General features: G+C 46.7%; 1 protein-coding gene across 9 annotated transcripts; it reads left to right on the top strand.

Moving 5' to 3' along the window:
* The first annotated feature begins 1,406 nt into the window (after positions 1-1,406).
* Positions 1,407-25,738, top strand: LOC135291775 (RNA polymerase II elongation factor ELL2-like). Of its 9 annotated transcripts, none has more exons than XM_064406035.1 (10): positions 10,161-10,229; positions 11,794-11,898; positions 12,639-14,897; positions 16,452-16,722; positions 17,464-17,717; positions 18,274-18,398; positions 18,810-18,900; positions 20,200-20,550; positions 21,767-21,966; positions 25,685-25,738. In XM_064406035.1, exons 4-8 carry the CDS (start codon positions 16,488-16,490, stop codon positions 20,263-20,265), a joined length of 771 nt encoding a protein of 256 aa, XP_064262105.1. In that variant the 5' UTR covers positions 10,161-10,229; positions 11,794-11,898; positions 12,639-14,897; positions 16,452-16,487; the 3' UTR covers positions 20,266-20,550; positions 21,767-21,966; positions 25,685-25,738. The 9 variants fall into 9 exon arrangements, 8 of the variants coding, with proteins under 8 accessions (XP_064262109.1, XP_064262103.1, XP_064262104.1 ...); XM_064406032.1 differs by lacking the exon at positions 25,685-25,738 and having other exon boundaries at positions 12,639-12,778; positions 14,773-14,897; positions 21,767-22,073; XM_064406033.1 differs by lacking the exons at positions 10,161-10,229; positions 25,685-25,738 and adding an exon at positions 1,420-1,863 and having other exon boundaries at positions 21,767-22,073.
* Positions 25,739-26,056: the final 318 nt, after the last annotated feature.

Genomic DNA, 26,056 nt, shown 5'->3' with positions numbered 1-26,056 from the left:
AGGCACAATTCTTCCAGGAATATTTCTGGGTTTCACATTTTCTGAACATCAGAGAAAGAGAAAACACAATTCTTATGACTGTGTTGTGCCAAAGTAGAATGCAATATGGAGATTGTTTCCCCAAAGTGAGGATGTTTTGTTCCCTTGGCCTATCAGGGCCAGGAGAATGTGTGTGTTGGGACTGCCATGAGACAGACACGAGAGAATCAGAGTGGATGCAGTTCTGTGCAGCTGTGAGCAAGGGTGAGTGTGTGGCAGATTCAGTTTAGATGCAATGTATATAGTATGGTATAAGAAAGTAATTATTTAGCCTTCTGATAAAGTGGAGTCAGATGAATCCTTCTCTCTCCCTCTCCACAATGTCAGTCGCCTTGATTTACCATACAAGAGTTTCCAACTGATTTTTTCCTCTACTTTCTCTGTCCTGTGTCTCAGCAAAAGTGGCTTCTGCCAGCACAATGAAGTGGACACAGACCATTCGTTCACATGCAACAGCACGGGTTGGTGCTCCAGCCTGAGAGCTGGAACTCAGCAATTGGGCAACTGTGCTTTGAGATGCAACAGCAGCCAGAGAACAAGGCTGGGGGTGACAGCTTGGGGACAAGGCTGGCCCAGCAATGGCATGGCACACAAGCTGTGCAGGAGGCACTGTCAGCAAGACAGCCCTAAGAATGCCACAAAACCCACACAGTTTTACACATTTATGCAACGCTGGTTGCTCTGCATATATGTCTGTACTGCTGCCTTTATAACCTTTTGGAAATGGTCAGAGCTAGCAGGATTCACCCCCACCAGGAGCTGATGCAGCCTGGCAACCTGCTGACTTACAGACGCTTCTGGCTTTCCAGGTGAAGCCAAGGCAAGCCCTGCTGCTGCTGCTGCTGCTGCTGTGGCAGAAAGCCCCGTCTGGGCAGGGATGGCACCACTGTGCCACGGGCTGTTTCTCCTTCCAGAGCTGGGCGCTGCTTTTGAGCCAGTGATGACAGCTGGCGGCAGAAGGAAGGGGCCTTTTCCCGCACCAGCACTCATGGATGCACCAGGGCCACCTTCAGGGGAGACGTTTGGCCCCACAGAGTAAAGCAGAGGGCCACAGCTGGCAAACGCTTCCTTTGGAGCCTTCCTCTCTCTGGAAAGAAGGGAGCCGAGGGACAGGACGAGCAGCAGGGCCCGATCCCGGCCCGGGCCTGCAGGGAGGGGCGGCTGCCGCTGGGCGGCGCCATGGGCAGGGAGCGCGCCTGCGCGGGGCGGGCGGGGCCGGGCAGCCGCCAGGGGGCGCCCGGGGCGGGGCGGGGCCCCTGTGTGAGGGGGGAGAGCCTCGGGCAGTGCGGAGCCACAAACGGGACTGTCCGTGCGGCACGCACAGCGCCAGGGCAATGCACAGCGCCAGGCACAGCACAGCTTCAGCGCAGCCTGGCCAGGAAGGGAATGCTCCCATGGAGTGCAGGAGTCAGCTGGTTGGATTCCCAGTCCTCTGCTGAGCTGGCAGGGCACAGAGCCTCCTCAAGCACCGCTGCCTCCTCTCCAGGCTTCCTGCACTTCCTTTGCTGACAGGGTCCCATCAGCCAGGCTGGGGGCAGGCTCAGCTGATGTTACAAAGCACAAAGATTTTTACAAAGGTTTCTTCAAATCCGAAGATGTTGTCTTGAGCTAAGAGGCTTTGGCTCTTTTTATTCCAGAATAATGTATCCAGGATTTTACCCTGTCTATTTCAATGCAGCAATATTGTCTGCAGAACTTGGGAAGGTCCTGCTTTGGCTGCAGCAGAGCAGTTTCCCCAGCCTTTCAAGTACACCCAAGCTCTTGGTTGGAACTTGTGCACTGCTATGTTCAGTCCTGTTGGTCTGGAGATCGCCACTGCTCGCTGTAAGTCCTGTAAAGTTTTGCTGAGAGAAATGAGGTAATTATTCAAATCAACCTCTCCTTATATGTGTGTGTTTCCTGAAATGTGTGGTACTTGGTAGGGTCAACCATACAGCAGCTTACAGGGCCAGATTTTGCTGGTGCCCCATGTCTGAATTCTGATTCAAAGCAGAGCCATGGGTAAGGCTTGAACCATGTCAAGGAGGTTTCCTGACATATTTTACCCAAGTTCAGTTGGATTATGTAATTCATTCTCTCTCCTTTGCCACTAGCTTGCGGTCTGTAAGGAGCATGAAGATCCCAAGCTATTCCCAAGGCTTTCCTAACCTCTTGTACCCCTTCTGCAAGAAAGTGGGAACCTCTATCTGATGACATTCCCAAAGGTACCCCAAATCTAGGTATTATTTGATTCAACAGTATTTCAGCCACTTCCCTAGACTGGTTGATATGACAAGGGAAGTCTTCTGGCCACCCAGAAAAGGTATCCACCAGAACTAGGAGGGATTGATACCCCCATTTTCTGGGAAATTGAGTGAAATCCATCAGGCACTATTCCCTTGGAACACCTCCAGATTTTATGGCTCTTAGCACTACATTATGAGCTGTGCTACAGTTGTCTCTTTTACAAACTATACATTTTAGAGTCTTGGTTGTACAATCTGAGCCATTTCAGACCCAGCTAAAGTTTTTTGCAAATGTTTCCAAAGTTTTTCAGTACTCCAACGAGTGGCTTTGTGTTTGCAATCCATTTCTTCACAGAAGAGTGTTTCTGGGACTACTCTTTGCCCAGCTGGGATAACTGCCCAGCCTTGTGGATCAAATCACCCTTCTACAGTTTCAATTAATTGACAGTTTCTAGCATTATACTCTGTTTTTTCTAGTTGGAGAGGTATCTCTGGCAAGGGTATTAAAGATAAAGCTTTGTTTTCTAACAAGTCTTTTTCTGCAGCCTCGTTGGCTAAATGTTTCCCCAATTCCAGTTTGGTCTTATCCACTTGGTGTGCTCTGCAATGCCTGATGGCAACTTCCTCTGGTTTCTGGATACTTTCAAGTGTACCTGAGATTTGTTTTCCATTTTTGATTGATGTGCCTTGAGAGGTCAAAAGGTCCCTTTCTTTCCAGAAATCCCATGTGCCCGTAGCACTCCAAAGGTGTATAATGAATCAGTTCAAATGTTAACTCATTTTGCTCTACTCAGTTCCAAAGCTCGGGTGACTGAAATTAGTTCTACCTTCTGGGCTGGAACATCAGAGGGGAGTGCCCCCGATTGGATTACCTCGGGCTGTGGAGTCACTGTGTATCCAGATGTTTGGATAGGAAGATTGAGGGCATGGTCCTGTGAGAGAGCAGCTGCTCCTGCTGCCCGCTCTGCCTTTGGCATCTGATATGCTGCAGGTGTGGCAGCTGCAGCAGGATTTCCTGTGGGAAGAGGCAGCACTGCTGCCATGGCCCTCAGACTGCAGGGGCCCTTGGCTGTGCCCCCAGCACAGGAGTGTCACCCACGGGGGGGCACAAGGGGAAGGGCATTAGGAGGGAGAGAAACCAGTGTCTAGGGAGTGTGTGAGGGAAATAACAATTGATTTCCTTTTCCTTGAGTAAAGAGTTGCAAGAGCCCTGCTAGAGCTGCTGGTGGCTTGGCCTCTTGCAGGGCTGGGGAGAGCCCTGGGGCCAGGGCCCCTCCTCTTTTTGGGACACCAGGTCTAGCTGGGCAAGTGGCCCCTGTTCCAGCCAGGAGCAGAGGTGCTGTGCCTTCTGCCCTGGGCACAGGGACCTGCCACTGTCACCAGCTCTTTCCACAGCTCGTCCTGATGCTGGGCCTGCCCTGAAGGGATGGGCACAGGAGGGGAGTGGCTGTGAAACCCAGGGCGGGGCTTTCACATTGACTGCTCTCAGTGAGTGTCTGGAAATGACAGTTTTCCATCTTCTGCCAACCAAGGCTGCCAGTGTTTCTGTGCCAGTGTTTTGTATTGATAAGAAGGGTAGAGTGTGGGTTTGTGGTTTCATGGAGAGCAAAGCAGTGTCTGAATTAAATTCATTTCAATTTTTTCTTTCTTGGTATTTTGTCTGTGAAAAGTCTGAAAATGAAGGACATCTTTCTGGAATCTCCTGTCTGTGACCTGAATACTCACGAGTGACCCTTCAGAACCTTGACCTGACTAAGCGAGTGCATGAACTCTTTTAGCTCTTTTTAGAGGGAGAAAATAAACCAAACCCAAACCTGTTTTCTGAATCTTTGGAAAATCTGACTTATCCAAGACAGTATAATTTGGAATGTACAGATTTTCTGTGCATCCTTCATTCAGGCGCCTGTGAAGCCAGACCAGTAATGCTCTCTTCAAAGATTTAACACAGCTGATTGACATCAAGTCGCTTGAAATTTTGGCCTCAACTTTCAATGATATTTTGAATATGAGAATTTGCATTTCAGGGAGGAACAGAATGCATTTACACAGTTCCATTTTGGGTTGTTTTGTTTTTTTTTCAACACACAGATTCCCTCATTTCCCCTTCTGTAGCCTTAACCATTAAAGTCAACCATCTGCTTTGGAAATGCAGCTGAAATGTAGCTCTTTCTGCTATTTTGCTAAAGTTTTTTTTAGGGGCTGAAAATGTTCAGTTGTAATTTGCTTTATAGAATTCTTTGTCACTGTGGGTTTGGAAAAAATTCACAGAAATTTCTCCCATCTTAGATTTTAAAACAATTTAAAATGTTATTATAAAGACTATTTGGCAATATTTAATTTTTGCTTCTTGTGTAACTTTGTTAAATCTGTACTTTAAAACAAGTGTTACCTAGCAGGCTTTCAGTTCAATGACAGCAGTTGCTTTTCAGCAGGCTGATTTTCCTGTAGGACTAGCCAAGGAAAGTACCTTAGGAAACTGAGTTTTCCACATTGTTGCAGTGTAGGAATGGTATTCCCTAGTTGAGTGCTCACACTGATGCCTCTCAGAGCACGTGCCCCTCACTGACTTCCCCACCACTTTCCCTGTGGCAGGATGGAGAGAAGGGCACAAATGGGTAAAGATCACGGGTTGAGATAAGAACAACTTACTGGAAACAGCAATGGAAAAAGAACACAGACGGTAATAACAACACTAAAAGGAGAGTGTACCAGAGGCAAACGAGTCACACGTGATCGTTCTCCACACAGAACTTGGCACAGCCCGTGACTTACAGCACACAGGTGGAGGAAGAAAAAACCCTTCCATTTGCCCCTGCCGCGTGGCAGGTGGTATCCAGTTACCCCAAGGTCCTGGCCGTGCTCCTCCGAGCTGCTGCAAAGATCACCCTCCTGGCCGGATCCAGGACACAGGATCCTTCCTGCGGGTCCTGGCTCTTGCTCTGGGTGACAGACCCCCACGGCATCTGCCCCGGCAAAAGGGACTTGAGGACAACCTCTCACTTATTGACATCAGCCCCTCTGCCCCTGCCCCAGCTCCCTTTTTGCCTCCAGAAATCTTTGAACAGAAGTAGCACTTAAGTACAGTTCTGCACATCCTGAACTGGCAGGAAGGTGACCCACATGTCGCTCTAGGCACATGTGCAGCAAGGACAAAGAAAGTGTTTGAGGGGCTGGCTCTCAAGGCATTCACTCATGCAATAGGAGCCCTGTTTCTGAGAGGCACAGCCAAGAGTGGAGCAGTCAGGTGTGGAGAACAGGGGATCTCCTGAGCCAGGGAAACCCTGGGGGAGCAGAGAGACGCAGACACCGGGCAGACCCCAAGTGACACCTGCTGCTGGGGCACAGGCACCGCGGGGACACGCACACTTTGGGGTGAGCTTGCTGTGCTTTACTGGAGTATGCAGCACACAGGCATTCTGTTTCTCAGAAATCATTAAATATCTATAAATTGCTGGAGTCTGCACAGTTAGTTTCTGAGGGTCTGCTGGGGATCTTTAGAGACCCTGGGTGTTCACTGAGCTTTTGGACTTTTGTTGACCTTTCATTGTGGTCTTCCATATAGTAGTCATTTTCATCTTGGTTATCTGAGCTGCAGAATGTGTTCTTGAGGAAACTGTCTTGCTCTGGCTTGGCTTGGGACATAGAGGGTTTCAGAGCTTTCAGAGTTCCACTACCCACTCCTTCCTCCTAAGCTATTTGCAACAATCCCTCACACAGATCCTTTTGAGATTTGTCTTGGAAGTCTCACTTCTAAAACTAATTTTCTTTTCTAGGACAATAATATTTGTTATTATAAATATTTGCAAAACATCTCATGAAAGCTGACATACAATGAATTATCACACACAAAAAAATGCAAACAGCAACAATTCCAGCACTGGTTAGAAATAGTTCTGTAAGCCTTTAAAGGTCTGGTAGCCATGAGGAAAGCCAGTCCCACCTAGAGTGGGAACTTCTAGTCTTCTCCCATTCTTACATTCCTTTTTCTGATTGATGATATGCCAGATTGCTGGATGTCAAATCAATCAGCATTCTTGTAACAAATCCAGCAACTTGTAACTTTTACTCAGGGTTCAAGGCAGTAGCTGTCTTTAGCACCACATCTTTTGTTCCAGGAGTACCACCTGTTACTTTCAAGTTCTGTTCAGGGATAACCAGTGACCTCCTTTATGTGCTGAACCAGACATAACCATTTGCAGCACATAAACTGTCACTTTTCTTTCCCATTTATTTTCAAATATATTGTATCAATCAGGAACATGGTGGTTCCTGCTTATTGACCATGCCTTGAGTACATTGTTCAGTTATTTTTTGAGAAATACGCCCAAAATACCACAGGCCTCCTTCCTTCATTCCCATTCTTTGAGCTGAAATGGGGCTACTGTGCAGGGCAAAGGCACTCATGGATGAACAGTGCATTGGGTTCCATCAAATCTGGTAAGTCCAGAGCAGGGGTTGTCATCAATAACCTTTAAAAGGTATGGAAAGGCTGTTGGACATTCCAGAGTCCAGTGTAACAGCCTCCATGGATTCCTTTCATGATTCATACAAAGGCTTTTCCAACAGTCCCTAACTGGGGCTCCATAATCAACACAAACCAGTCAGTCCCAAAAAGGCACGCAGTTCTTTTACAGATCAGGGCTCTGGTGTTTGACAAATTGCTTCCTCCCTTTGTGTCCCCAGACTACACTGTCCTTGTGAGTGTGGCAGCCAGGAGATGAGACATGGATAGATATAGACATGGACTTCAATACTAACACAAGATATGATTGAAAATGAGCTTTGGATAGTAATATTCAACACATTTTAAACAACATGTTTTATTACTTCTCCCTGTAATGCCTGGACAACTTATGGCTGGCACTTATTTTTGGTGCCAGCTGACTGAAATCTGGAATAATCCTGGGTATGGGGGAAACGACAACAAAATAATAATGAATTGAATACAAAATGTTTTTCACTATGTGTCAATAACTTCAATGACCACTTGCAGTCAGCAGAAATGTCAGCCTGTAATTGTGATCAGAGTCAGAGCTGGCTGTTCCATGTCAGCTCCTCCTGCAGAGGCTGTGGGGGCCTGGGCATGCTGCTGGCTTGTTTCCTTTTAGGAGACTGGGATGAAGAAAAGTTGGGGGATTTTGTTAAAGAGATGATGTTTGAGTGACTGTGTACGTGCTGGAAGCCTCACAGACTGACGGGCCCATGACAGGAGCGCCCAGTGCTGGGAGGGCTGCACCTTGCTGCCCTGGTTAGAGGTGTTAAGCTGCTCCTTCACCTCCGAGAGAGCCAAGCGCAGCACTTTAGTGCAGAAACCCTTCACTAGGCCTGGTTTGCACAGCTGCAGCACCTGGGGTTGGTGGAGTGCCCCTTTCTGCACGTGGAAATGGGCTGAGTCAGTCATGGGCCAGGGCAGGGCATTCCCCACCTGGGCCCATTGTGAATTCCCTCTGCCCCGACTGTGACGCGTCCCGCTCCTCAGTGACATCCCACCCAGCCTGGAACATGGAACTCCCCGTTTCCAAGGACACGTGGCCATTGTCACTGGCACACGGCAGGACCGCTCAGACCCTTCGGTGGCTGCAGCCAGAGCGGAGGTGTCAGAGCGACAGCGAGTGTTGTTCCAGCTTTGGTGGTTCCAGCACTCGTTGTTCAAGAGGCCAATCCACACACTGAGTGGAGGTATTTACAGTTCTGGGCAGAAAGGAGGGGCTGAGGGGCAAATTCACAAAGCTGGCACCACAAGAGCCAGAGTGTCTTAGTATTTATACAATTGAGCAAAGAAATGAATTAGTGTTCATTGACTGCAAATCTCCTAGTTCTTTTCATAATTAGTATTGTGTCTGCTGTTGGGTAATTTCCTCTCACTTCTCATGCCCAATAGTCTGCATGCTCAGTCTCCCCCTTATTCACAGTGAGAGGTTTCTTGAGTGGGTGTCCATGGTCTGCCCCTGCTGAAATGACCTTTTACCCTGTCACAGCTGATTCAGCACAGTTGCTGTGTTGGCTTCATCAGTTTGTTCCTTTTCTTGGGGGTTCTGCCAAATGTCCTTGTGTCCATAAATCGGGCATTCTTTGTGTCCACTATCAGAGGTGCATCCTTCCTCCCAAGCCTTGCTGACCTCCCCTTTGTCTGAGGTCACTGAAGGCTGTCAAGCCCTACACCTCACCAAGGCAATTGAGCCAACAAGTAACCTGCCTTTCAAAGGCCGGGCCATCCCTTTGAGCTTGGTGGCTGCTTCTTGTTTCATGGGGGTGATCTCCCTTCTTCTTGATGAGCCTTGAAAGCCACCAAGGCCAAACATCCAGGAACACATTTTGCTAAGAAGGATTTTGCATTTTGCAGACTTTGCAGCAGGATCAGTGTCTGTGGCAGCGGGAGCAGCCGAGGCAGAGCGGGATGGCGGAGCTGTGGGCCTGGGCAGGATCCAGTGTGTTCCGCAGGGCCCCAGCGCGCGCTGCGTCCCGCAGGGCCCCCAGCAGCACTGCCGTGCCCGTCAGGGTGACCCAGAGGCCCCAGGACCAAGAGGTGAGGGGCAGCTGTGGGGCTCTGCGGGCTGGCAGCGGGTGGGGGCTTGGCCATGGTGTTGGTGTCAGGTGCTGCTGAGCCCGCGGGACCTGTTGGGCAGGGCTGGGGCCCCACTGCTGCTCCAGGGCCCTTGGAGGCAGCTGCCCGGGTGGGAGCCACTCACAGGGATGACCCGCAGGAGGTGCCAGTGGAAGTGGGAGGATCTCTGATGGATGTGGCACTCAGGGATGACACTGAGGAGGTGCCAGTGAAAGTCACATGTTCTCCATGCTGGGACACTTGGGAAATTCATGCTCTGGGCATGGCTCTTGGCCAAAATGCATGGATTTCTCATTGTTCCACATTGTACTGCACTCACCGAGCATGTCAGGGTAAAGGAAACTCTCTAACAGTATTTTCTAGTATTAGGAGGAGGTATTAGTATATTCCCAGCTGTGATGCCTAGTGGAGAACTCCAGCCACATGCACATCATTTTCAAAGCTTTTCCACTCTTTGATACAGTTTTAGCAAACATAGAAATTAACCTTCATTGGTTCTAAAGTACAATACCATTAAGTAATATGCCATCCTCTATTTGGAATTGATGTCTCCTTTCTCATGCTAATTAGTCCACATTTTTCAGTCCATTTATCATACATTTTAGATTTTATCTCAGCCAATTGTGCCTTCAGAATGAAGCAGTTGGATGGCAGCAGTTGTTTTTGTTAAAAAATGTACTTAGGCTGAAAAAGATTTTACAGATTTTTAAACTCCACTGGAATGTGACACAATTTGTACTAAATGATGAGATCAGCCAAGTAACCCCAATTTTGGTATATCTGTCTTGCCAAGGAGAAACTGTTTCCACTTCACATCTATACAAAATTGCATCTAGAGGTGAGGAAAAGAGAAAGGGTTTTCATGCCTCTTGAGAGTCGAAATTCACCTCATGCAGGTGAAATTCTTCTTGGAGCTGACTCCAGGATGTACTTCCATAGTGCCAGATAAATCCCAGTGTCAGGTCCTGCCCTGAATTCTTAATCTTTTTGTGAACCACTCTCACCTGGATTGTTAGCTGAGCACTGCCCAGTTCAATTGTACTCAGGCACTTGATTTCAAGGGAAGCCTGTGCCTATAAATTCCAGCAATTGGGAAAGGATGACCTGCTACTTGAAGGCTTGGCTGCATTAGAGGCTAAGTGAGGGTCGCTCTCTCAGGGCACTTTTGTAGCCGGCTGCTTTCAGAGGGAGAACTGTGTCAAAGCAGCCCTTTTGAGTGATGGGACAGCAAACCTTTGCAAGTGCAGCTCTTGTTTGAAATGAAGGGCCGAGTTAATCAGCAGTGATGGAGAGTAGGCTGAAGATTTTACAGAAAACTTCTTCTTCCTTTTAGCCAAATGCCAGCGAGGTGTCGTACAATGGAAGTGCGCATGATATCAAATTGTATAACCCACTTGGAGGTATGGTTGTCTTTCATATTTTGCTCAATGTCTGTATAATTTTCACCTTGACAATTCATTTTTGCAGCATATTCTTGGGAGAGGGGATCTCTTGTGTTCAGAGCTCTCAGCTGGAGGTGGTTTGGCCTCAGGTCAGCCTTGCAGTCTCTTGTCAGTGCATTCAGGCACTGGTTTGTTTTCCCCTGAGAAAGCCTGCCAGTCCTTCCTTGTTCCCATACTGCTTGATGGGCTGGAGTTTGGAGCATAAAGGTCAAGGTTTGGAGCACCTTTATGCATTTAAATTCACAGTTGTGGTAGCTAATGTTTTGGATTTGCAAGTAGATTTTGGAGTACCTAGGCATAGTGCCTATCCATAAGAATTAATGGCAAATTGAAAGAAAAATGACTGTGAGGAAGTCGCATAGAGAATTTCAATAAAGTCATTGGGGAGAACCATGCTTGATTTAATTTTTTTTGTCTTGGTCATTAATAAGTCAGTGCTGCCATATTACTGTGTTGGGTTCTTTTCAAGGAAATTGAATGGAAGATATTGATGTCATCTTCCCAGTGGATTCCATCACTCCCCACAAAGCACAATGTGCTTAGGGGCTGCCATTTGTTGTTAACCTGTTCTGAGTGCTGTTTCCCCAAGGAGCCTGGCTCCAGGCAGACACCAGGTGCACATTCCCCTTGCAGGCACTCTGTGGTGCTGCCTGCAGCAGTGAGCTGAGCCAGGTACAGCCAGCTGCCCTGAGAAAAACAGGCTCTCACCTGGCTGTGGCTGCGGTCACCTGCCTGCAGGGACATCCCTGCCCCTGCACGTGCAGCTCTTGCTCTGCCTTAGCCTAGTGCAGAGCATTTTAAGGCAGCACAATGGTGGCTTTTTGGAGAGACAAAACTAAACTTCTGAATTTCTCACTCAGGACATTCTGTTTCACATGTGAATGAAGATTTGTGTGATTCTTGGTGGTGGTCTACATAGATCCTAAGGGAATATTTAACATTCAGTAGCTGGGGTCTGAGGGCTGGCAGTAGTGAGACAGTTGTGGAACTTGGTGGCAATTTTGCTTTGGGCTGGCACAGAGAATCTCAGGTGAGACAGCTCTGGTTGCTGGTAGTGTACAGGGTGCCTTTGCAACATGCTCCATGCAGTATCAGTTTGGGACTGGTGTTTGTCACAGAATCAGAGAATATGTGATTTGGAAGGGATCCACGAGGACATGCAAGTGCAGCTCTGTCCCCAGGAATCCCACCAGGTGCCTGTGGACCTTGTCCAAATACTTCATGAGCTCTGCTGGACTTGGTGCCATGAGCCCACTAAGGGAGCCTGTCCCAATGCTTGACCACCCTGTGGTGAAGAACTCTTACCTAATCTTCACCTTAATGCTTGGTTATGGTTTCAGGTAATTTTCATTAGAAGTCATTCAGGGATATCATTTTGGGAGTTCTTTTGCTTGAATGCTGTGGGAAGTTTCTGTAACTCCATCAGATTGAACTTCTGAAAACACTAGCAGTGCCCCCACTCCATAACTGGCATGTTTACCTTGTTCTAAGTAATTGAAGTGTGTGATGTTTGTGTCATTAGGTTTGCAGGCAAATATCAGAGAGGCATGGTCCAAGGAAGAGGAAGTGGAGAAAGGCATTAAAAGTTTGACCTACGTTGAAAGATTGAAGGAGCGTGTAAAGAAAGGTCAGTCTCTGTGTGTGTGATGGAAGACACAAAGCTCCCGGATGTCTCACCAGGACTCAGAGAGTCTCCATCAGACACCAAGCACGAGTTCCTGGTTTCAAAGCAGTGCCTGGTGTGTCATATCCCCTCCCTCGACCTGCTGGCCACGCTTCCCCTGGTGCAGCCCAGCACACGGTTGCCTTTCTGGGCTGCCGGCACACGGTGCCAGCTCATGCCTGGCCTCTCATCCACCAGCACCTCCAAGTCCTCCCCACCTTCATCCCCAAGCGTGCCTCAGTGCCAGGGCATGTCCCAACCCCAAAGATGCAGCACTTTGCACTTGGCCTTGTTGAACCACATGAGGTTCCCAGGGCCCCACTTCCCAAGCTTGTCCTGGTCCCTCTGGATGGCATCCCATGCCTCTGGTGCTGGCAAACTTGCCGAGGGTGCATTTAATCCCACTGTCCATGTCATTCTTGACAGAGCTCACTGCTTGAGCTTGCAAACTGGGAAAATCATATAAAAGCACCATGCATAAAAGTAATTTTTCACAAATACCACCCCTCCAATAGCATTCCTTTACCAGGTATTTTTAAGGAATGTTTCTTCCTAATGCTTTACTATTTGGATTCTTAAAACTGATCTATAAATGCTGAACAATCAGAGTTTCAGCAGTCTCGGTACATCCTTTTGAATCAACTTCCTTGCCTTCTCCCAACACCCCATTTAACATCTCTTTTTCTGTTTTTCCTTTACTGAAGTGAAAATACCAGAGCTCAGGAGAGCCCCATGCAGCTCTCCAGATCTTGTGCCTGAGAGGAAGAGAACGATGCCCACGAACCCTGCCAAATTCTTCCAGAGACTTTCCAGGACTGTTTCACAACGACCCATCAGAGACAGGGTGATTCATTTACTGGCTCTGAAGAATTACAAGAAGCCAGAGCTACTTTCCCACTTAGAGAGAGAGGGAGTTGTGGAAAAGGACAAGGAATCTCTTGGAAAGATCCTTCAGGAGATCAGATCCTGGAGTCACTGCCAGCAATGCTAACTCTCAGCTGTCTTACTTCAGCATTTCAATTGGAAACTAATGAGAGGCTTGGGAAATACTCCTGGTTTAGGTTTTTCCATCAGCTTTACCCAGTTCCCCCCCAATGGCAAGCCCATGTGAGGAAAGAAAGAAACCTTCCAAACTTGGGAGGCATTGTTGTTGTTTTTCTAGAATGGCTGGCAATGATAAATTTTTTGTAACGTACTTGCTTCTCGTGCCTTTTTGTAATCCTCTGTCTTTTCCTTGCACTCTTTAACTGCTTCAGGGACTAACTCCACAGGGTGAAAGTCTCAACTGGATGAAACACTTAGTTAAGGTCCTTAAAATATCCTGGGACAAGTTTCAGAGGAGAGAATTTTGGTAGCTGCCTAGGGCAGTATTTCACTTGAAGGATTTGGTGGCCACTCGATGGTACTTGGCTGCTGCTGGGATCTGTGGGGATTGCTTTCCAGGGGAGGGTGTTCCAGGCAAATCCTCCATGATAAGGGTGGTAGCCAGCTTTGAGCACAGGGGTTCTTTGCTGTTATGTGATCGAGTCTTCAAAGTCCTTGGCACCTATTATTTTTCAGTAACTTTTCCAGGTGTTTGTTTAGTTCCACTGGTATTTCTTTATCACTTTATTTCTTGATCATTCCTACAATTCACATTGATGGAAGGATTCAGTGGCTGTTTCCTTCCTTTTTCAATATTCCCCGTCCATGTAGGCTGTTACTGAATCATGCAAGCATTAGGTAGCATATCATGTAGCAATATTTCCTTTTTAGCTATGAAAGAAGGGATTATAGGATTTCAAAGCTCAGCTCCTTGGAGGGTAAGAGGTAAAAAAAAAAATTTCTCCTTTCCCTTTTTTCTTGTCAATGTTTAAGGAGATTTTGAAGGAGTATTTTCTTGTTTGCAGTGTGAACTGCCTCAAGGTACTGTTTGCATTCTGAAAGGGCTGTGTGAACTTCAGCACACAGCACTTCATCCTGAAAACGATTATTCACATTATTCTTAGCTTCACAAGGAGGTGGCATTTTTTTGGGGTATAGATGAAAAACCAGTAGGGTGAACTTGCTGAGCGCTTAGACTCCCAGCCTTCCTTTTCTTCCAACACAGCCTTAGTTCTGCTTTTAAGAAGTGAATTCCTGATTCTGGGTATCTTGGTTACTTTTTAGCTGTTGAAATGTAGCTCTAGGTAGGTTATGTCCTACAAGTGTTCCATAGGAAGCTGTAGTTTCCTCTGAGCAAGCACTTGAGAAAGAAAAGCAGTTCTGTTTGCAGAGACAAATGCCAGCATCCTGTGGAGCTTCACGGGATGGTGAAAGCATGCCCCGTTAGAGGCCCAGGCTGTGCTCTGCCATGGCAATGCAGCTGGGTGAAACAAGAGGGTAGCCAGTGTCCTCCTGAGGGTGGAAAAATATGGATTTGCCCATGGAGATGATGTTCTTCAGGTCTTACTCAAAAGAAAAGGAAACAGAAAGGAAAAGCCTGGCCTCTCCTTGTATTTCAAATGGTGAAGGTTGAGAGTTCTGGCATAGGGGACTTTGATTCTCAAAGCTGTGTTAAAGACCAAAAAACCTGGAACCCTGGTGCAGGGAGAGGTTTTCATAGCATCCATTTCCTCCATGCTTGCAGCACTTTGGCATTTACTTACCTCCAAATTTCTAGAGCCCAAATGGACCACACCTCTTTAATATTGTTACCTCTTACATGTCAGCTCCTTTGTTCTTCACATTGAACACAAGTCCAGGAAAACTGGTGCATGATTTCTTTTCAGCTTTGCTTTAGCTTTGCAGTACCAGTTTTACATCTATAGTCTGCCTTTAGGTGTAATGAACATTTATGTTTTAAATGTCTGTCCTTAGGCAGCCAACCTGGATGCAAATGAGAATTCTTTCAGCCTGAAGGAACATTTCTTTAAAGACATCCAGGAAGATTGGCCTGGCTACACTGAAAGAGATAGACAGACATTGGAGGTGACCCTTTCTCGGTAAGTTCAGTCAGGACAATAATAATTTCAAAAAACCCTCTGGGAAATGAAACCCTCTGTTTTCCCTGTGAGAAAAGAACGATTACTGTTGATAGTTTTGCTTTGTAACCTGAAATGTTGGGCCATCCTTACAGAAAACCAACTCCATCTCAAAATGCCACCAGCACCAGCCAGTCACCATCTCTGGGACCTTCTGAAGGAGATACTCCACTCAGAACTGCTCAGGCATTTTGTGACTTTTTTAACATTCTCTACTATGAATGATGTTTTATCCCACTTGCTCCTGGTGCCCAAGCTGTGATATGAAGCAGTAGTGCTCTCTTTATATTGTATGAACCTGAGGCATGTACTTCCAATGGGATTCCTGTATACTTTTCCAGATGGTTGCAATGTCAAAGCCTGCAACAAGCTTGCACACATGACTTGTTTCTCATGGTGCATAGGAAACTCTGCTAAGGACAAGATGTGGACATGTTTCTGGTACCTGGCTGTGTCTGTGCAGGGTTCTTGATGTTATGGCACCTCTAGTCCTTAAAACATGCACGGTCATGCCAGTGCTACTGTTTGAAGAGAAATCTTAGGGAAGTCTAGAATAAGGACAAATTCCCGTAGTGAGGCATTTGTAGGAAACTTGTTTTTCTGTCCTAAGCAGCATTTAGGCTCCCATTTTGATTCAGACTATCCCATGTGAGAGGAGGGGACTCTGAATCATCATGGAATACCTCAGACTTGTCAGGCTTAAAATCAGAGCATGGTCTGTTTTCTTACCAATACAAGAGGGCAAGGCAAACCTTTTGAAAGAATCTTGGAAAACACTGCATGAAAAGTTAGTTTCCTAAAGATTAAAAATACTCTTTAAATAGAGGAGGGAGGACACAGCTCTGTTTTTCCCTACTCTTTTCCCAGCCAGAGCAGGAAATGTTGCAGGGCCCAGCATTCCTCTTATGTCCTGGCTCCTTGCCCACAGCATTTCTGTCAGCAGGCAGGCACGGAGCCGTGTCTGGCACTCCTGCTCTGAGCTGCTGATGTGCACGGATAGGAGCAGTGTTTGCTCGGTAGGGAATAGGCTGTGATCCAGGGTTTCCTCTGGAGAACACCAGGAATGAGACCTGCAGCCAGACTGGGGCTTCTCTCTCTGTTGTTATCATCTCTGCTCTGGACACGCTGCGATCGGCACCGCACCGGCGGCTCCTTGGGGCTGCTTTGGGGAATCGTGTGGGTGTGTGACAGCAAGAGCTGAGTGTTTTCCTGGTGTGTCTAAGGAGAAACAGGGAGCAAGATAAAACCAGACTGAGCTCCCCATTTTGGGAAAGCCTTTGATAGAGGTGCTGAAGGGAGTGTCTTTGTCCCAAAGCCTCTGAGCTACAGACTAGGAGAAAGACTTGCTGAATACTGGGGTGAGAAAGTAGGGATGAAATAGAGAACATATTTAGCTGCAGCACTCCTTGTTTGACAGGCTGTTTTAGGTAAGAAAGGTGTGTTTTCAACCATTGCCAGTTCAGAAATGCTGTTTGTTCAGAATGGAAGCAAAACTAATCGGGATCATCTTTGCAGAAACGGCCTCTGGCTTCTGACTTTCTCAGTCCTGTGATGGGCAAAAAGCAGAGGATTGACCAAGAGCCCAGTGATGTCCAGCCAGCAGCTGGTGGCCACTCTCCTTCTTTCTTGGACCTGCCTTCCACATCCTGTTCAACTTTCAACCCATCTCCAATTGTCAGATTGATTTCAACTTCCACCCCGGAAGAACAACAGAAGAATAAGTTTCAGACACATTCTGGATTCCCAGTGTCTGCCAGGGTGCAGGGGAAGACTCCCAAGTCCAAGGGTGAGTAAACAGAATGAGACAGGGTAAAAAAATCCCATCCTTTGGATTTTTATGAAATGCTTGCCATGATCAAAGCCAAAGAGAAGAGCAGAGAGCTCAGGACCCAGGCAGAAAAGGAGTCACACAATCCAAGTGCAAAGGGTATTAAACTGATGGACCCCTTTCAGATATGCTTCCATTTCATTTTTTTACTGGATATCTATATGGTTTCTTGCTCATATCCAGCCTCTCATCCACCAGCACCTCCAAGTCCTCCCCACCTTCATCCCCAAGTGTGCCTCAGTGCCAGGGCATGTCCCAACCCCAAAGATGCAGCACTTTGCACTTGGCCTTGTTGAATCTCATGAGGTTCCCAGGGCCCTACTTGCCACGCTTGTCCTGGTCCCTCTGGATGGCATCCCATGCCTCTGGTGCTGGCAAACTTGCTGAGAGTGCACATATTCCCACTGTCCATGCCATTCTTGATATAGCCAATGCTTGAGCTTACAAACTGGGGAAATCATATAAAAGCACCATGCATAAAAAGAATTTTTCATGAAAACCTCCCATCCAGTATCACTCCTTTACCAGGCATTTTACTAACTGTTTCTTTTTAATGCTTTACTATTTGGATTCTTTTAGATTTGTAAATGCCCAACCAATAGAGGTTCAACATTCTTGGTGCATCCTTTGGAATCAACTACCTTGCCTTCTGCAAACCTGCAATTTGAACTTGTTGTTTCTGGTTTTCCCTCACTTTAGGAGAAGAAGCAGAGGTCAGAGGAGCCCAACAGAACAATCCAGGTCCTGTGCCTGAGAAGAAGAGGATGGTGTCTGTGAGACTTGCAGACATCGACTGGAGCGGCTGCGCTGCTGTTTACGGCCGACCCTACAGGGACAGGGTGATTCATTTGCTTGCTCTGAGGGATTACAAGGAGCCAGAGTTACTTGCTCGGCTGCAGAGAGATGGAGTCAGGCCAAAGGACAAGGACTCCCTTGGAAAGATCCTTCAGCAGGTGAGATCATGGAGCTTGTGCCAGCAATTCTTCCATCATGCTGTTCTGCTGTTCATAATTTTACTACTTCCTCACCTGTTCAGATTAGAGACTTTTCCAATACTCCTTCAAGATAAGTTCCACTGGTATTTCTTTCTGATAGGCTTTCGTCAGAGGCACACCCATGGAAAGATGCCGTAGCTCCTTCTTTCCTTTTTAAATATTCCCCATGCACCTGAATGGTGCTGTTGCTGAATTATGCAAGCATTATTATATTAAATAGGACTATTTCCTCTTTAGCTAAGAAAAAGAGTTTTGGAGCCTAGGCAAAGGACTCAAATTCAACGTGGATACAGTTTTAGTTGATCGCAGGGTGACTTTTAGGAACTCATTCCCTGAACCTGCAAAGTTTGTTGCTGTGTTTGCCCAGGGCAGTGGCAGGGCTTTTTCACCCTGCAGACAATCACAACATAATGAGAACCATGTTCTGCCATCCCAGCTGAAGTAGCTCCTTTAGATTTCTGTAGTTTGCATGTAGGTGTAATGAAGATTTGTTTTCCAAAACGTTTGCCTGTAGGTAGCCAACCTGAATGCAAAGGAGAATTCCTTCAGTCTGAAGGAACATCTATTTCAAACCCTTCAGACTGATTGGCCTGGCTACAGTAAAATCGAAAGAAAGAGTTTGAAGTTAATACTTTCTAGGTAAGTTCAGTCTCTTGGGGAAGGAAAAGAGCCTTTTCAGAAAAAAAGCCCTGGGAAATGAAGCCTAGATTCTTAGAATATGCTGCACCAGCAGAGGCCCATCAGGGTCATGGAATCCAACTCCTGGCCCTGCACAGACACCACGAGAATCACACCCTGTGCCCAAGAGAATTGTCCAAACTGTTCTTGAGCCTTTGCTGCAGTGACCACTGGCCTGGGGAGCCTGTTGCAGTGCTCAAGCACCCTCTGGGCCATGAATGTTTTCCTGATGTCCTGTCTAAAGCTCCCTCAACTCTGCTTCATGTTTTTCCCTTGAGTCCTGACACTGAAGGTCTGTTTTCCCTGCAAGGAAAGAACTATGACAGTTGATATTTAGGCTTTTTAACATGAACTCTTGGACCATCCATACAGAAAATCAGCTCCATCTCAGAACCCCACCAGCAGCAGCCAAGCAACATCTCCAAGGCCTTCTGAGACAGATGTTCCAGCAAGACCTGCTCAGGTATTTTGTGCATTTTTAACATTCTGCACTGTGTATTACATTTTAGCAGACTTGCTGGTGATGTAAAAGCTGTGATGGGAATGTGCAGGAGCAGGCCTGGGCATGTTTTGCCACACACTGCTGTGACCTCAAGCTTGTGATAAGAAGAGAGGATCCAGCAGGGGTGGAGCAGCATTGTCCTGATCCAACTTTCTACTCTGCCTGGAGACTTGAGCTCAGTCCCCACCCTCAACTCATTCCCTGGACAAGGGCTCAAAGGGCTGGCTCTGCTTGTGTGACAGAATTGCATGAAAAATCTCCTGTGCATAAGAGGCTGCACCAGGCTGGGGCAGATGGGGCCCTCTTGCTCCCTTCTCCCTCTGTCTCTCTGTCACTGTCATTGTTGACCCCAGCTCTGCACTATCCACATGGCTGGACAAACACAGCACCTACGGAATGGTGCTATTCCCTCACTCCCTCCTCTGCCTTAATTTCTCTCCTCCCTCCCTCTGCCTGGGCACAGCACGGCTGTCCTGTTCTACTCCATCCCTGGCCCTGAGGTTTGCTGTGCCTGTGGGGAGCTTGTGGCCGTGTGTTGTGGCTCGTGAGGCAGCACCTTTGAGAAGCTCCTTGGGAGGAGCTGAGAGATGACTGAAGGGCCCTGAGCAACATCAAGGGCTCGTTGGTAACCACTTGTGAAACTCTCTTGTACAAGTTTAAAGACTTGTTAGCCAACAGCTTTTGAGTCTGCGGAGTGGGTAAGCCTGCTGGATTTAAGACAGCTGTAGCTAAATGCACAAGAGTTTCTGGACATGTGACTGGTGTCTGTGTTCATCCTGATGAGAATTCACAACCAACCATAACATCCTGTACTCAGGGGTTGTAATAGTGAAGCATTAATCTTGTTTTTAATGCATAAAACTCTAAAACAGCCAGGTTCCTCTGTAATAAATTATGTGGGTGTTTGATAGCAAAAGCTGAGTCTTTTCCTGGTGTGTGCAAGCAGTAATTGGGACCTAGTCAAAACTTACCTGGCATCCCCATTCTGGGGAGGCTTTGCTGGAGCTGCTGAAGGGAGTGTCTACTTCCCAAAGCCTTTTAGCAGTAGACTTGGAGAAGGACTTGCTAAGTGCTAAGACGAGAAAGTAGGAATGCAGCAGAGCAGATATTTACCTGCAGGTCTTCCAGGTCTGACAGTTATTTTTAATTTCAAATGGTGCATTTTAAAACTTTGCCAATTCACAGATGCTTCTTTTTTAGAATGGAGAGCAAAACCTGATTGTGATCATAGAAGAATGAATTATTTTGTTTTTGTTGCAGAAACGGCCTCGGGCTTCTGGCTTTATCAGTCCTGTGAGGAGCAAGAAGCAGAGAACTGAGCAGTAGCCCAGTTACCTCCAGGCAGCAGGTGGTGGCCGCTCTTCTTCCTGGGTGCTGGCTTTAACATCCTATTCTACAGGGATGTCAGAGCCATCCCCATGGAATGGGATGTCAAAACCAGCACCCTGCCTCCAAGTCTGGGCTCCATTTCCCTGCACCCTTTAGGTTAAAAAAAAGACAAATACTGGAGTTCTAGAATGCCAACACTTGTGTGGAGGACTGCCATATCCAAAAAGATGTGAAGAGAGCTGGGGAGGCTGAAGCAGTAGTGTCCCTTGGATTTCAATGAAGGTATTAATGTGCTGCTTTTCCTAACTCCAGTGTGGACAATGATGGAGTAAAATTTGATTATTAAGAGAAGCCTCTGCCCGAATTTTGGTGCAAGCAAGACCATATTTCAGAGTTAATACTACAGATGTTATTTGGGGCCCTCCCTTCCTGCAGTGCAGCTGCACAGGCTCAGCTGCAGCAGTGCTGCTGCATCCCCTCATGGCATTTCCAGGAGAGGAGGGAGAAGTGTGTGTGTGGTCTAAAGCCCTGGAAATTGCTGGCAGCTTGTGTCAGGGCAGTGATGTTGGCAGGGGCAGCCAGGCCTCCTGCAGCTCTGGGGCTCTGGGGCAGCTGCGGCCTTTGGAGCAGGCGCGGCAGGGCCCCGGCTCACACTGGATACAGCCAGGGGTGCTCCGTGCCAGGCTGAGGGCAGGTCTGGCCCTGCAGGGCAGCAGTGCAGTGAGGCCCGTGCCAGGGTTCTTGCCAGCAAATGTCACTGGGCAGAAGCCAGTAGTGCAGGCTACTGCTTCTCTGGTGCCTCTCAAAATGTGGAAAGGCATCTGTAGTTTTCTTTTCAAACCTGTCCAACACACCAGTCAGGTGTAGCTGGCCTGGGATGCACAAGTTGTTGTCTGTCCTGCTACTGAATTTCTACTTGTTAAAGATGTGTGGCTTGTAAATATTCATTTCAGGGTGATTTGAAATGTTCATTTCCATGTGGAGGGAGATTCGTCATCCAATAAAAACCAGACCTTAAGACCCATAGGAGCAGAAGCATTGGTGTGAGAGTGCTGGGAAGTGGCATCTATTATTCTCATTGCCACTTCATCTTGGATTTGATCATGAGCTTGATAAACCTCACACGTGCTGATTTGAGGGAGAAGGGAATGGAGAAGGTTTGACTCCCATCGGTGGCTTTGAGCATTAATGAGTTTTGGCCTCCTGAGGAGCTGATGTGCTTTGGGTTTTTGTTGTTGTCGTTTCTGACTTGTCTAGAGTTTATTTTTCGGTCTGCATTATAACAGCCTCAGTTTGCCAAGTTCCCTCAAGGGTGGTGGCTCACAGAGAAAAATAGCTCAAAAGATAAACTGAGTGTATTTTTACTGTTCTACATGAATAAAGCCAGACTGGAGCAGCTGAGTGTGCCTCAAGGCTGTTTTGTAGGAAAGGTCATAAAATTCTAAACTCCGCAGAAATGTTGGCATGCACTAATTTTCTTTTGATTTCTCCTTCATAGGATAGCCCCAGCTACTCTGAGGTGAAGAGCAGGTGCCAGCAGCTCCACAAAAAGCTGTCCCACATTCAGCAATGAATATCTGAATTTGGCAAGCAGCAAGTCCTGGAGTCCTGGCACCAGTCTTCTGCTTCAGCAAAGGAACATCTATGAGCTCCAGCTGTTTTATTTTGAAAGAAGATTAGCTTTTTAGGTTTCTTCAAGTTAGTAATAAGGAGATGATTATTTGTTAAAAATGTAGGATTAGTTAGTCTAAGATTAGAGAATTTAGTCTTGATCTTTAGCAATAAAGAAGTTGCATTATTGTTAACTCCTCTTATTGTCAGTTTTATCATCTTTGGAGAGTCTTTCTTCTGGTCAATTCTTCTCTTCAAGACTTAGCTCTGTCCACTGAATGAAACTTATCAGTAGAGAATGGGAGCCCAGTACTTCTATTATGATATTGTGCACCTATTAAGAAAATATTGTAGCAAATGGGATTTCTTTATGATAAGAATAAGACTGTTTTCTGATTTTCTTGTTAATTTAAGATCTTTGCCTTAAGGGGTGGAAGGCATAGAGGACAACTTCCACCCCAAATGACCTTGTTGTGGAGGGTTGCAGAGAAGTGCACATGGGCTGCTCTAAGCTGTCAGCTGAAGCAGCTCTCAGGACTGCTTGGAGATCATGGCCTCACCTTGTCATGAGCCAGGGAAGATCCAGATCTCTGTAAGGATTTTGTAAAAGACATGGAGAAGTGTTGGAGGCAAGGTACTACAATAGGTTTAAAAAGAGAAATTCAGTTCCAGTGTCCCTTCAGGATCGCTACCAGTTTTGTAGATTTCTCCAAACTAGTCAGTCACAACCTGTCTTTCTAGAGAGACACAGATCTTGATTCCTGCACAGACCAATGGGGACTTTGATGTCTAGTTCTTTTCCTAAATTTCTTGCCATTTATTTATTCAGCTGAAAAAGAGGACATGTTAGCAACAAGACCATAATCATCTCTTGGGAAAGGATATGAAATTGTCTGAGGGAGGATAATATTTGGGAACACTCAAAGGTGGCTGGGAATGCCCCTTTCTTCCTTGCAGAGCATTCTACAAATTCCTCCATTGTCTCCAAGCCAACGATGTTGAGTCCCTGTACCTCAGAGCCCTTGGGGTGTTTTGTGATTGAACACCTGAGCAGTTGTTGCCCTTCTGCTCTCCTTCAAGCCAAGTTCAAGAAAATGTCACCTCCTAAACCCTGAGACTTGGGTCCATTTTTGCCTGGCTCAGGGGGTGCTCCTCCAGCTCTGCAGTGCAGCAGCCCCAGTGACGCTGCCGTGGGGGGCATGGGGTGAACTGTGCTGGGCTGCCTCCCCTGGGCCTGCTGGCTGCTGCTGCTTGACAGAGCGTGCCAGAGTGCTGCTGGCCAGGCTGGGCTGAGACTGAGGACTTTTCATGGTTAGCCCTTCATGACATATCTTTCCCTTGATGGGATTTCTTCTAACTCTACACTGCATTAGAAAGTTTTATTTCCATGCTTTAACAAATTGAGGCTTCAAATTCTCATCTACATTTTCCCCTCCAGTCCCTTATGTGTTGGGGCTGTCTTCCCTTGGGGGCAGGTGTATCAATGTACTGATCCCATCCCCTTTTATTGCTGCACGAGTGCTTAGGAACACTTCAAATGGCCCTTTCCACTTTTCTTTAGGTGGCTTGTTGCTCTGCTTTCTGACATAAGACACAGTCCCCAGGTTGATGAGGATGTATCTGAGTATCCAAAGTCACCAGGGTTGGTCACAGCAGAGGCTTGTGGAAAGATGAGAGCACTTTCCAAGAAGATGATAAGGGACTGAAATTATCATTTCCTATCATATGATTTTCTCTAGAAAGCATTGGAACTTTACAGTGCCTTCCATAGAGCATTTCCTATGGGCTCACTTTTTTCTTTAGAAGACACTGGAATTCTGAACCTCAAGAGAGCAAGAGGAAACATTGGTGGCCACTTCAGTGAGTTTTCCTGGCCACTTTTATTCATTTCTGGTTTTAGACTCTGATTTGTTCTCTCAGCCTTGCTGCTGGAAATGACCTCCATGGGCTGAGTAGGTCCCATATAACTGGCAGTGTTTTACATAACTTTTGTACAGTTTCAGCTCTGAAATGAGAATCTCTATGGATGACATTCCAAAAGGAATCAATGAATCTTAATCTTAGTAGTTTTTCTTTTATTATTACTTGAGGTAATTCTTTGAGTTGGTTTGTTTTTTGGTTTTTTTGATTTTTTTTTTTACTTTTTTGGTTTGGTTTTGATTTTTTTTGGGTTTTTGTTTGTTTGTTTGTTTGTTTGTTTGTTTGTTTGGGTTTTTTGCTATTGTTGCTATTGTTGATTTTGGGTGGTGGTTTTGTTTTGTTTTGTTTTGGGTCTTTGTTTGTTTGTTTGTTTGTTTTTGCTTTGTTTTGGTTTGGTTTCCTATTTGAAAGTTTGTGGGTTTTTCTTGTTGTTGTTGTTGTTTTTCTGTTGTTTTTTTTTTTTTTTTTTTGTGACAAGAAAAAGCCTCTGGCCATACAGAAAGTGGGTCCACAAACTGTAGAAGGATTCCTGACTGAACAAGGCCATGATATTCTCCTGTGAGAATTGGAAAATCTGGTCTGCAGTTTACAGTTACTCTGAAGACCATGTACTGTCCCCAGAACAAGACAGACCATGTGCTGTCCTCAAACAGATACATCAAGGAAGAAGGAGCATTGTGCCCAGATGAAACCAAATGCCAAGCACACACAAGTGGGAGCTGCTAATTTGGCACACCTTAGCTAAAGATGCTTATGGTGTGACAGCCAATCAGTAATTAACATGCATGTGTGAATGCAGCTACTGAACCAAGCAGCATTAAGCATTAGTGGCGTGAGACAGTGTCTAGAGAAGGATAAATGTGCCAAAGTTGCTTAACAAAGGGGAGCAGCATGTAGCCACAAGGGCTGTGAGTGTCGTTCCTCGGCCGACTCTCCGTGGGACCCTCTTCCCTTTGGTGCCTGTGAACAGGGACTCTCTTTGCTGAAATGCAGTTCGCTGAAATGCAGTTCCCCTTAACATGGAAGACTCTGAGCATCAGGTTCCCAGGCATTGCAGGAATCTATGGATGCACTAATGGAGCACTAACATTCTCACCCTGCTCTATTTACTTTACATTTGAATATAGGCTGGTAGAAGGAGAGATCTGGCTTTGATTTTTCCCCAAGTTACCTGTTGCACTTTCAGGTTAGCAGTACATGTAAAATGCAGCTAATCACTCTCTCTATCCAAGAATATTCCACTAGTGAACTGACATACAGAAACATCCTTTTTCTCTTTCTGCCTTCCCAAGCGGTGCCCTAATAAACAGGAGACTTGCAGAAATCACACAGAAAATCACCAAAATTGCTGAAATTAACACTCAATTGCATGAAAAAAGCTTCTGAGAAAATGCTTGACAGGATCACTGAAGAAACTGAAGCTAGGAAGAGAAACTTTCATTTTAGCACTGATCAAGGGGAAAGAAAAAGCAATGCTGCAAAAATTCCAAGTGGAAGATAAGGAAAGAGAGAGATTATTTTGGGTAGCAGAAAATGGGTAATCATGTGTCTTCACTAGTGTGACTGAATGTAAAAGCCATGCCCTAGACATGTGGGGAGGAAAACCAGAGATAAACAGATGTTAGGCAGAGAGGTAGAAATCAGACATGTACAACTAGAGATAGCCACGTATTTATCCCATCTATTAGAGCTGTGGTAAAGAGGAGTATTTTCCTGCAAGTGCTGGGTTGGCAACGTGCCGCAGCCCCCTGCCATATCCAGCCCTCTTCTCAGCTCTTCGGCGTTTGGAAGAATTTGCTTAGGCCAATAGATTTTTGGGGTGGACGCTGTGAATCCCAGCTTTCTGAGAGGAAGGAAGCACTGATAAGGATTCTTTGATTTCCAGACTGCGGGCAAACGGAAGAGGAGGAAAAGCCCTCCCAGGAAGGAGACAGGGGAGACCGGGAAGAGAAGCCGCAAGCGGGCTGGCAGCGCGGAGTGTCCCTGCTGCCAACCGCGCCAGCCGCCCCAGCCGGCGGGAGGCCCCTTTCCGTGCGGGCAGTGCCAACGGTGCGCAAGCTCCTCCTCCTTCTGCTCCCACCTGCCCCTTTGGCCTAAAGCACGCTGACCCTTTCCAAAGGCAAGCTGAGGCCACTTGTAGGATCGCCCCTGGCAGCCCTGCTCAAGCTTACAGCCCACTTGACACTCAAACAGCTTCGTTCAAACCCAGCATTCCCAGTGAAACCTTGCCATGCCCCAACAAGACACAGTTCATACA

The sequence above is a fragment of the Passer domesticus genome, unplaced genomic scaffold, assembly GCF_036417665.1.
Source record: "Passer domesticus isolate bPasDom1 unplaced genomic scaffold, bPasDom1.hap1 HAP1_SCAFFOLD_116, whole genome shotgun sequence".
Taxonomy (NCBI): Eukaryota; Metazoa; Chordata; class Aves; order Passeriformes; family Passeridae; genus Passer; species Passer domesticus.
The sequence above is the reverse complement of the archived record's forward strand: the minus strand, read 5'-3'. Positions and strand labels throughout refer to the sequence as shown.